This window comes from Raphanus sativus, chromosome 2 (assembly GCF_000801105.2).
Source record: "Raphanus sativus cultivar WK10039 chromosome 2, ASM80110v3, whole genome shotgun sequence".
Classification (NCBI taxonomy): domain Eukaryota; kingdom Viridiplantae; phylum Streptophyta; class Magnoliopsida; order Brassicales; family Brassicaceae; genus Raphanus; species Raphanus sativus.
In genome coordinates, this window is record NC_079512.1 from 40,143,394 (window position 1) to 40,155,791 (window position 12,398).

The 12,398-nt window shown below is 34.3% G+C and overlaps 2 protein-coding genes across 2 annotated transcripts; both read left to right on the forward strand.

Moving 5' to 3' along the window:
• The first annotated feature begins 1,227 nt into the window (after nucleotides 1-1,227).
• On the forward strand, nucleotides 1,228-2,643 carry LOC108830553 (uncharacterized). The gene is made up of 3 exons (XM_056994569.1): nucleotides 1,228-1,625; nucleotides 2,112-2,153; nucleotides 2,338-2,643. Exons 1-3 carry the CDS (start codon nucleotides 1,422-1,424, stop codon nucleotides 2,641-2,643), a joined length of 552 nt encoding a protein of 183 aa, XP_056850549.1. The 5' UTR covers nucleotides 1,228-1,421.
• A 6,113-nt stretch (nucleotides 2,644-8,756) lies between these two features.
• On the forward strand, nucleotides 8,757-12,090 carry LOC130494798 (VIN3-like protein 2). Its single transcript, XM_057003903.1, has 3 exons — nucleotides 8,757-8,925; nucleotides 9,089-9,167; nucleotides 9,945-12,090. The coding sequence occupies exons 2-3, from the start codon at nucleotides 9,146-9,148 to the stop codon at nucleotides 11,903-11,905; spliced, it is 1,983 nt and encodes a 660-aa protein (XP_056859883.1). The 5' UTR covers nucleotides 8,757-8,925; nucleotides 9,089-9,145; the 3' UTR covers nucleotides 11,906-12,090.
• The last annotated feature ends 308 nt before the right edge of the window (nucleotides 12,091-12,398 follow it).

The following is a 12,398-nucleotide window of genomic DNA, read 5'->3' on the forward strand; positions in this document are numbered from 1 at the left end:
GAATTAGTAAATGATGTTAATCAAGAATTCTCTAAATAAATAACAAAAAGTGTGGTTTTGTCTTGTTTTTCCCACTGTTCTATTTTCTCACGGTAACACTTTTCACTAAACACCATTTTCTCATATGCTATAATTACCGTCACTGTTAGAATCATCAGATCAAGGGGATTAGAGTTGAAATGCATATGGCTTCAGTTTTCCTACGTCAATTTAGTTTTTGTTGGAGAGAAAGAGAGTTCAGAATGATGACAGCACACCTTATCTTGGAGAGCCTAAAAACAACAACGAACATATAAAACTCAAAGATTTAGCTATATCTGAGGATTATATTGTGTAAGATATTGGAGAACAGTTTGTAGCTTCCATATATGATCTTTAAAAAACCTGAAAAGAAGAAAGTTTGAAAGTTAAAAATAGACATAAGAAGAATGGTGAGTCTACTTTGTATATAGAATGTTTTTTTTTTTTAGAAAAAATATATAGAATGTTATAATGGTGAGTCTGTAAATACTGGGACAGTTTGACAAAAAAAAAAGAAATGCTGGGACAAATAATTCTTTAATTGATTAAGGTTTCTTGCAGGTTCAGTTCATTAACAGAAGAGAAGGAAGTAAACAACCATTTATGTCCAATTATATTCAGTAGTCAAGCCCTAATAACAGAAGAGAAGATAAACTGATTTATAAGTAGAGTTTTAAAACTTTGTAAAATTTAGTAATATTTAACGTACGGTTTTGTGTTCGGTCGGTTTAGAATAATTACGTAGGTTATCATTTTGGTTTATTTAATACGTAGGTCCACAACATTATAATGTAAAAGTAGCGCGTGATTTTTAAGTGATGACTTAATGAATAGGTCCAATTAAAAATGTGCCATGGTAATTTTCAAATGACTCTATTTTAATAGAGTAGATACTCATCCAATAGCTAAAAATTCTGGGTTTTTATTGACCATGTAGTTTTGAATGTAATACTCTTTGTTGTTTATTACGGATGTGGCAGTCATGTTGGTTTAAACTCAGGTATTAATGTTGTTGTGCTCTTAGGTCCGATCTGTCGTGGAAATTAAGGCCTGAGACCCGGATTTTCTTGGTAAATCAAATTGTTGGTTGTTAGTCACGACTGTTGAATATGATAAATTTTTGTCTCAAGTTTAGTTATATGTTTGAAAAATAGGAAAAGCAAATGCTTTTAATTAAGCGGGATTCAATAGCCCGTGGTATTAGAGCATCCGCAAAGGGGGATATTAGACAGTCCTTAGCTCTAATTCTTAGGCAAAGTGATTAAAAATATATATAATATTTGGTGTAACTTAAGGATCAATCCTTAATTAAGGATATTAAGGATTAAGTCCTTAGTGTGTTGGCAGTGTCTGATTGGTGAGGAGAGGGTTGTGTTAAAAAAAAATCATTTAGACTGGAGATGAAAAAAAAACCTGTGTGGCGAAACGAAGGCGACTCTTCTCCCGACTCCTCCGGCCTCTGCTTCCTCAACTCCCCAAAGCCCCAAATCGGAATCCGCCACTCTTCTCCCGACTCCTCCCTCTCTTTCAAGAGATTAATTCCCATCGCCGCCCTCTCCACCTCTTCTCCCACCCTCGGTCTCGCCGATACGTTACACGGCAAAGTAAGTTCCTGTCTGAAATCCCAATCCTAGTGATAGCATATGGTAATGATGAGCCTGAATGCGTTTGTTTTGATGGTGATGCTTAGAGTGTGCGATACAGGTGAAGTGACAAATGTTGCAGGCCAAGGTTCTTCTTACTTACTGTTGTATGATTGAAGTTCTTTGTATGATTGAATCGAACCAATCAAAATGTTTTCTAATTAAGATGACCACTTTGTTGAATTGAGAGATGGGTTTTAAGTCTGTTTAGAATTGAGTTCATAGGGATTATTATTAAGGAAAATAGATTAAACTTTGTTGTGTATGTGTTAATAATAGGCCAGTAAAGGCTAAGAAACGAGGAGGTGGTGGATTTGCCAAAGTACATTGAGCAGATTCTTTTTTCTTAGGGTGATATAAGTGTTACTAGGTTTCAGTTTTGTTTACCCTTTTGGTGATACTTGATTTGGGTAAGTCTTTGTTGATATGTCTTTTATCTTACTGTAGGTTTTGAGGATACAGCAGGCCTTCCCTTTGCATCCGTTGAAGGTACTAATCTCACATGCTGATGTTGTCTTTCTTAGCTGCTTGTTGAGGAGGAAGTTTAGTTTTGGTAGCTAGTTAGTTTAGTTTCTCTAGCCTCTTACATTATTATAATCTAGCCGTGGTTTCTCTAGCTATCTCCTTTCTTGCTGTGGTTTCTCGCCTTTAATTCTTGTTGTGGTTTCTCTAGCCAAGTCGAGTGATGGTGGCGGTGAACGAGTCGATGATCAAAGGCTACACGCACGCGTCGATAAGCAGCAAAAAGGCGTTCGAGTGGACACTGAGGAAGATCGTTAGGGACAATACCTCTGGCTTCAAGCTTCTATTGCTTCACGTTCAAGTCCAGGACGAAGACGGTTATCATCCTCTCTCTTTTTTTATACTATTCCTCAAACTTTTATTCTTGCTGACTTTTGTTACTACTCTGTTAGTGTTTAAAGTTTATGTGATTTTGAAGTTTTGGTTTGGTGTTTGTTTGATTGTTTCATATTGCTAAGGACTCAAATATAAAAAACACCATTGGACATTCTTTTTGGATTAGAATCCTTAACTATTCTAAAAAAAAAAAAATTTAGTTTAATAATCTTAAGAACTCCAATGGTGGTAACACCATTGGAGATGCTCTTAGATTGAGCCTTAACAAAAAGTTGACAAAGAAAAAAAATTGAGCCAATACCTCAACGACCATTATGGCCTTTGACCATAGGATTAGGAAGTCTTGAGTCGGTCAAGCTGTTGGCTGGTCAAATATGACATGAACTTTGACTCTTTTATACTAGCAAACAGGTTTTTTTTTTCTGACTAACAAACAGGTTATGTTCTATGTGATAATAATAATATATACTAATACTATATGGTGCATCATTCAAAAAGACTGCAAAAAAATATTATTTAAAGGGTATATAGTAAGAAGGTTCCTAGCATGTTGTAAGATGGCCAACCACTCATGTCAAAGTTGTTCAGTGATAACCCCATCCAACTATATGGTCGAGCTATTTAAGTTTACATATCATTTCAGAAACCGTGAGATGATAAAAAGATATAATGTTAGTAAATAATCTTGCGACGTTTGCTCTTTCGATAATCGAATATGCGTTTTATGCTTGTGTCCATATTGATCGACCTTCATGTCAACATCGTGCTTCTGCCCAACACAATTGATTACATCTCCAAAGAGATTCACCACAAATAAGAAAGAAAAGAAGACAAGTGAAACACCATAACACACGTGTCTTTATCGTTTTCACACTTTCAAAACAAACCGAAACACAAATTCGATAAAAAAAAGAACAAAAAACACAATCGTCAAACAATACTAGTTTATTACCAAATATAATCATTCACATGTTCTGAAATTTATGTATATATATACAATTACTTACTCTGGAATGGAAAACTCTGATACGTGAATAAAAATAATAACCTTCTATCAAAATTATAATAGTTCTTTTAACGGAAAATTATAATACTACGTACCTTATAAACCTCTTTTAAGTTTGTATATGTCCAAAGTTAACATGTAACACCTTAAGAAAAAGTTAACATGTAACAAATAAAAACACATAACGATATATTTTTTGTAATTGTCTAGTTAGACAAATCAAATTTATGATTTTAGTAGTAACGTCTTATCCCAAAACTCATGCTAAAGATGCCTAAACCCAATTTTCCCTTCACGAAAGCACATCCCCAAAAGAAATCAAACATGTTAACTGTGAAGTATTCTTGTTGGAGTTAATGTTATAATTAAACTTCTTTTGCTCTTTTATTTTACAGAGTGGTTTGTGAAGGTGGATTTATGTTAGGTCCAAAATGCAAAGGAAATAAGAGGCTGTAAGAAACCCTATGATGGAAAATAAGATTTCCAATACTTGATTGGTAGATAGAAAACTGTGACCCAACACTTCCCACATGGGCAAACCTAAACCATTTGTTTTATCCATTTCCCACCAAACTTTATACGAAGGTTTTATGTATTAACATTTTCACATGTTTTGCTTGTTATTTTATCAACGAAAAAGTTCGTATGCGTGATAAAGAACTTATCAACACAGTATACAGTATAACTTCTTTAAATTAATAATCGATGTTAATATCTCTATAAATTATTATAATTTTATAGTTCCAAATTAAGTTTTTAATTCAATTAGTATCTCGATAAATTAATAATTTCTATAAATTAATAAAAAAATATAGTTTTGGTGTAGTCCCAACATTATTAATTTATAAAGGTTTCACTGTATTTGTAATTGAATGACCTGCTATATTGGTCTCATTATAAACTTGTAAATACATTTGCTGATAAATATTTTCTTCCGGAATTATCCCGAAATTACTATTTTATACTTTATTGAAAAAAAAAAAATTCTATGGACTATACAGTCTACACAACCATACAATTTTAAGAGTTGTGTATTGAACTTGGGGCTACACAACCATACAATTTTAATAGTCTGAAATTCAATTAGTAGCAACGTTTTTAATACTTAGCCGACAATTAAACCAGAAGTAACTATAAACTAGATATTATTCATTAAACACAATTTTTAGTAATTAAAAAGAAATTTCTAGTAGTTAAACATAGATTCACATATTTAATCGTTGATGTGGAATTGATTTGAAATAGATAGTAAGTGAGTTAGTGATTCAAAGTATTAGTTTACGAGAAAGAGTTAATAATAACTCAATAGTAGTATATGAGAAAATAGTTTGGAAGGTGGAGGTGTAATGCAGTCAACCTATCTCTGGTATAAAAGTTTAAGAAAAAAAGTTTCTATTCGATCAATTTTGTGTTTGAAATCTGCTCTATATTCTTTTAAATACTCAAGAGTAAGAAATTGGAAATTAATTTGGTATGATCACACTTATTGCATCTTATGATACTTTCCTTAAGAATTCACGCATGATAAGTTCTAAAAAAAACCACACATTATTTATTGGTTACTCGGGCCTTAATTTCTCAGAAGTGGGCATAGATTTTGTAGGTCTGATCTGCAAGGCCTTACATAATCCGTGGAAGTATGTTATTAATGTTTGCAGTTCAATGGGCTGGTTGGGCCTATATAAACTTGCAATACGATAAGCAAGACTATATCATTAACACACACAAAAAGTAAACAGTTATTAATCATATTTTGTTTCAACTTTTGTGAAACTCTATTATCGTTGCCCCTATCAGAAATCGTAAGAAACCCTAATTTTACCTTCCACGAGATCTGTTAGAAACTTAGAATATGCCCATCGTTAGTATGAGGGTGTCCTTACATCTCACTTTTGTGTATTTTTTATGCGAAGAGATCACATAAATTTTGTTTGATATTACGAGTAAAGAACTTGGTTCCCAAATATTGTGTCAGTGAATTATGACTCGCCTGCCTAGCTAGATATATTATTTAGATTCAGTAACACATGACGAAGCTTAACTTTCCGGTTCAAATTGATTAGGGAAGAATTGGATTATAGGAAAGAAAGAAACGATCTGACTCTTTCCGCACACAGAGAATCTTCTTTCCGACCATCTTTCTTTTTTGCAACTTTGTGTCTGTCATAACATAAGTGGATTTGTTGTCGAAAAAGCAATAAGCTAAAGATGACTAAGAATTCACGACGGTTTGCTATAGAAATCTGATTTTCTTTAATATATATATTAATAGTATGACATGTTTCTGTTGGTGCGATTTATTTAAATTGCCATAAAAGTGCTACAAAGTGCATGATTATGTTGATCTGATAGACCATATTATGTACCCAATTACAAGTATGAGCCCCTTTTTATGATAAAGTTAATTAAGCTGTAGAATTTGTTGTAATCACATTTTATGCACTCTTCTTCAAAACAATCAATACGTATGAAAAGTAAAGAACTCATTGTTAGATAAACCCATTTTCTAAAAAAGTTTGGGTGTCTTCTAAAATTAGGTCAACAAAAAATGAACATTTTCTTGAAAATAGTGCTAAAAGAAATGGAGTTTTTCATTCACCTAAAAAGTTTGCCTACTTAAGGTACTCTGAAAGTGAAAACAAAGATACTTCACCGACAACAAATTAAATGATACATTGATAGTTTGATACTAAAGAAGCTTAACTAAAATCAAATACTTCACGCATCTACAAGTTTCTTGCTCTACTAAGTAACTATTAAGGAAATTTATGTTTACAACTGTTTGGAAATTAGTAAAAGAAAAACATAAGCAAGAATATAAAACTCCAGAAAGTGGATCAACTTATAATTTTTTTTACTAACTAACTTATAAAACTTTGAATTAAAACCTAAACAAAATTGTAAATACAACTGCTACCAACAATATTTTCTGCACATAAAACACGCAATGATTATGGATATCAGATGGATATACTGCTAAAATTCATAAGGACAAGATTTGGGTTCACCCCCTATGGTGAACTCTCAAATTCACTTCAATTGTTAGCACCAATTAAAGTGCCATATAGGATTGGTAAAAAAAAGGAAACAAAATTAAAAAGAAAAAAAAGGAAAGAAGTGAAAAATACGTCGACTAATTTTTGTAACGTCTTCTATGGCTTCTTCTTCATCACCAACATATAATTTTAAAAGCTTTTTTATCATCTACACAGAATATTGAAAGTTTTATTTGTCAAATTGGTGTCTATAATCCTCTTCCCTTATATCTTAAATCTAAACCCAAAATACTAAACCCTAAACCCAAAATACTAAACCCTAAATCTTTGGGTAAACCCTAAACCCTTGGATAAACCCTAAACCCTTGGGTAAAGAGATATTCCAAAGGTTTAGAGTTTAACCAGGTGTAGAGTTTATCCAAGGGTTTAGAGTTTAGTTTTTAGAATTTACCCAATGATTTAGGGTTTAGTGTTTTGGGTTTACCAATTTGACAAATAAAGCTTTCAATATTCTGTGTGGATGATAAAGAAGCTTTCAATATTTTGTGTAGGTGATGAAGAAGAAGCCATGGATGGCGTTAAAAAAATTAGTCTACATCTTTTTTATTTCTTTCATTTTTTTAATTTTGTTTCCTTTTTTTATTAATCTTACATGGCACTTTGATTAGTGCTAACAATTGAGGTGAATTTGAGAGTTCACCACAGGGGGTGAACCCAAGTTTTGTTCAATTCATAACTGGATACGTGCATGTCTGTAATATACACTAATGCTAGATACTATATATCTCAGTTCGAGTAATCAATCCGACCCATGTTAATATATATTCAAAACCCTTGTATAGTCGATACATTTATACTTGGATCTAAGAACTCTAACGAACAAACAAGACAAATTTACTATGATTAAACATCACATGTTCTGAATTTAAAGAAAATAGAAGTCTGTGACTCTGCGTGCATTCACAAGACAAAGAAACAAGGAAAAAAACAGATTACTAATCCATAGTTTTCGCTATATGTAAATCAAGACTTATTAACGGTTATTCGTTTCTTATAAGTTTAATGCGTTCTTGCAGATTAAGTATGATAGATGGTACACCCAAAAGGATCTAAAACTGTTTATCCTTCTTCTCTAGACCACTTGTGACCCAATAAATAAATAAAGACAAATGACATTTTGATAATATTTCATTTGTGATGATAGCCAATGTTCCCATAACACGCACACTGATACAATCGATGGGACCTGCCAATGATAGTCCAACACGTGACAGAGCGATAATAAAACAAGATTAAGATAAGATAAGTGTCGCATAATTATCCACGGAAAAAGACTAAATTAAAAACAATTCATACAAGGAGTAATATCCGTGGGATTTATGTGATTTTGTGATGATTGACACAGGAATACTCTTTCATTTCTTTGGAATGGATGTTTTTATTTGGTAACAAACTTTCCAAAAAAATTTGAAAGCTATATAATATTAATATATACTTAAAAATCCTTATAATTAATGTTATTATATTATAATATTACCTTTTCAAATATAGATATAGAAAACCCTATATATATTTTTTCCCCCTTTATCATATTATATCTGAAAACTGCCATCCCCTGTATTGGTAAAAGGTTATCATGTTCTAAAAATTAGTCGATGATAATGTAAATAGCGACATGTGTGATGTGTCGATCATATTTCCAAGCGTTAGAATTATGTCGTTTTGTTATCAGATATATGGTCAACAGTTTGGAGTAAGCCTACTAAGTCAATATTTAACTAACAATTTGAACGTATAACTTATCTTTTAATACTTTTAACACTTTGAAATTTACTATATATGGTTTATGTTTGATGTTATACTAGCTTTATTACGGTTATCTCATCTTTTTCTTTCTTCTTTTTTTTGTTAAAGAAATGGACAAGGAAAGTTAATAGCTATCATCTTATCATGGTGTAAAAGATTTATGTTATACTAAATTACATATAGTAAATAAACACTCTTTACGTACCGTACCAATAGTAAAAGAAGTAAAAAGTAGTAAAAACGTAACTCCAAACCGAAATAACGTGAATCGTATAAAGAGGTTAAGTTGTGTTCAAAAAAATAAAAATAAAGAGGTTAAGTATAAAAAAATTAAACTTTTTTTTACTCTAATTGGGGCCCACCCGTAAACTGCATCTCCTCAGCTCTCTATGCTTTGTATCTCTCTCTCTCTCTCCTCTTCACATCTTCTCTTCTCTTCTCTTAAAAGAGCTCTCTTTGACTTTCTCTCACACACATCAGCTCTCTCCCTCTCGCTGTCTCTCTTCTCAGTTCGCCGGAACTAGGGAGAGAGGAACAAACCGGGTTCCGGTTATCTCTTGTTTGCTCGACGAACCAAAAACTTTCCTTATTGCGCGTAAAGTCTTCTCCTTTTCTCTTTTTTTTTCGCCGATCTCTGTCTAATCTTCTTTCTCTCTGTTTTATTTCGTACCCTCCACTAGTTTTTTTCTTATTTTACTTTGTACTTTTTTGTCGTTTTCTTCTTCACATCGCAGGTTTTTTTTTGTTGTTGTTGGCAGGTTGTTATGGTGGTAATGTGGGTTTGACTAAACTTGTCTGTAAACGTTCTTCTCTCTATGGATTCTTCTTCTCTCGATGGTACTTCAACCTTTTTACCTTCTGGGTTTCTTTGGTTTGTTCAATATGTATCGTTATTCGTGTATCTTTGTTATTCCCTATGTAAGTTCAATTTTGTACGTATTTTTTACTTCAAAAGTGAGACACTTTACTGTAGTTAGGTATTCACTGATTTGCTACTTGATCTTACCTTACCACTGGCTTCTTAATAGTATTTTTTTTTCTATCAAATTTCTCATTGGTGATTCTGATAATGGATCTTTTGATTGGTTCCAACTCCATATTCTTTGTTTTCTTTTCCCATTTATATTGGTTTTGATATAATATACTATGAGTTTTGTTACATAATTTAATCGTGCGTCAAAAAAGACCTGAAAGGGAATAAGATTCCCATGACATGTCTCACTACTGTTAACTTGTTGGGTTCTAATTCTTACCTAACAGAGAACCCATGCTTTGAATTCCTATCTTATTCTTTTTGGTCCACTTTTATTCCAACTTCATTCTAAAGAGTATGATCTCTCGCTGTGGCAAGTTGTTTTTGATTCCCTCTTTGACTCCTTGTTCCAACCTCAACACTGTTCCTCCTGTGATGGTTACTCGAACTTTTTCTTAAATGAAATGAAACATGTTTTACGTGAATTGTCATCATCTGTGTAAAAACAAGATTCTAAGGCAGATTCTTGTATTAGTCTTTTGTGTTTCTGTTTATGACATTGTGTTCTCCATTGCCTTCACTTTTACTCAATTTTTTTTTTAAAATTTCGACTTCGTTTTCTTCTATATATATATAAACAGGAGCTGCAGGTGACTCATCAAAATGCAGCCAAATGAGTGTTGATGAGAAGAGACAGCTTGTTTATGAACTCTCCAAGCAGCAATCACACCTAGCTACTGAAGTGCTTCAGGCATGGAGCCGCCAAGAGATTCTACAGATCCTATGCGCTGAAATGGGGAAAGAGAGGAAGTACACCGGCTTGACCAAAGTCAAGATCATCGAGGCTCTTTTGAAAATTGTATCCGAGAAAAACTCTGGAGAGTATGATGACAAGAAGAAGAAAAAGAAGAAGAAGGGAGATTCTGAATGTTTGCCTGTTGAGAGAAACTCAAAGAGACAGAGGAAAGGTGATGAACCTACTCGCTATGTGAACAACAATGCCTCAGGGAGCTGCAACTCAGTTAATACCAAAGGTGAGGAGAACACTACTATCTACTGCAACAACTTGGCTTGCCGGGCCGTACTGAGACAGGAAGACTCCTTTTGCAGAAGGTGTTCTTGTTGCATTTGCCGTAAGTATGATGATAACAAAGATCCTAGTCTCTGGTTAACATGCAGCTCGGACCCTCCGTTTGAAGGTGATTCTTGCGGATTCTCTTGTCATCTTGAATGTGCTTTCAAGACTGAGAAGTCTGGTCTTGCAAGTGGAGGTGGTGATTGCTGCTGCTTCTACTGCGTCTCCTGCGGTAAACCAAACAGTTTGCTCGAGTGTTGGAAGAAGCAGCTGACGATTGCTAAAGAAACCAGAAGGGTGGATGTACTATGCTACCGTCTTTTATTAGTCCAGAAGCTTATAAAGGGCTCTAGTTATAAGTACCAGAATCTTTGTGAGGTTGTTGATGAAGCTGTGAAGAGTCTTGAAGATGATATTGGTCCCATCACTGGTCTCCCTATGAAAATGGGTAGAGGGATTGTGAACAGACTACAATCAGGCCCTGATGTGCAGAAACTTTGCTCTTCTGCTCTTGAGTCTCTTCAGACACCTCCTGAAGTTGCTGCTGCTGCATTGCCTTCACCACGCATCTCAGCCAAGATCAGATTCGAGGATGTTAACGCGAATTCACTCACGGTGATTCTAGCATCCAACGAAGTCACCTCGCCATCAAACATCGTTCATTACAGTATTTGGCATCGTAAGGTCACAGAGAAAGAGTACCAGGAGAAGTCAACCTGCACATTGTTCACTCCAAACGCCAGGTTTGTTGTCTCTGGCTTAGCTCCAGCTTCTGAGTACTGCTTCAAAGTTGTGTCCTATAGCGGAACACGAGAGCTTGGAGTCGATGAGATCAGTGTCTTGACTCGTAGCAGCCCTGAAGAAGAAGAAGAAGAAAGAAGCGAAAGCCCTCTCACAAACTGCAGCACGTTGTCTTCTAACCCTTCCTCTGTTGAAGCTGAGTCCAACAACGGTTACAATGTTCCTCAGAACCAGACAAAAGATTCTCCTTCTACCGAGGAAAATGCTGCTAAAATGTCAGAAGACATTGTGCAGACTGAGAAGAACGTTGTGCTGTTAGATGAGGAAGCTGTTCCAGACAAGAACAGAGAAGCTCTAATCCCGGTTACTACGACAAATCTCTTGCCTATTACTCCCTTCAGGTCAGACCAAACCAAGAACCGTCAAGCTAGAAACGGGAAGTCCGTTAAAGAAAACGGTTGTAATAACGGGGATCATCATTCAGCAAACGGTGGATCAGAGAGTGGACTTGAGCATTGTGTGAAGATCATAAGACAGCTCGAGTGTTCAGGACACATTGATAAAGAGTTCAGACAGAAGTTTCTGACTTGGTATGGCTTGAGAGCGACGCCACAAGAGATTAGAGTTGTGAAGATATTCATAGATACGTTTACTGATGATCCTGTGGCTTTAGCTGAGCAGCTAGTTCATAGTTTCAGCGACCGCGTTTCTAGTAAGCGTTCTGCGGTTGGTGGTGGTGCGTCTGCGGTTGTTCAGTCTGGTTTCTGCATGAAGTTGTGGCATTAGATATTTGGGGTTTAATCGGTTTTTATTAAAAGTCAAAAACTTTATTTATCATTGTTGGAACATTTCCATGCAAGAAAATTACTATTGGTATCTATTTGTTTTTTGTTTTTTCTTGTCAGGATTATTATTTTTGTGGAGTTTATAATCCAATTATATATAGCATAGGCTGAACCATTGTTTTGTTATACCTATGGATTATGTGATCTTTTTCTTATACAAGTAGGTCAAGAAAATGATAATCTCACTTATCTCCCGGCGAAGTGTAAGCTTGCCATCATTTGGTTGATAAAATAGGGCCAGCTTTTTCAATTTGTGTTACTTCTTCCACTGTGTGGGTTTCACTGTGGGCCTAAAATCTCGTTTCACATGTTGAGATTTTCCTTTTTTTCGCACGATTTTTTCTTTCACACGATTTCTTTCAAATTTGTTACCCTAAATAGCAACAAATTTTGTGATTGTAAGAAATTTTAATAAATAAAAATGAGAAACTCGA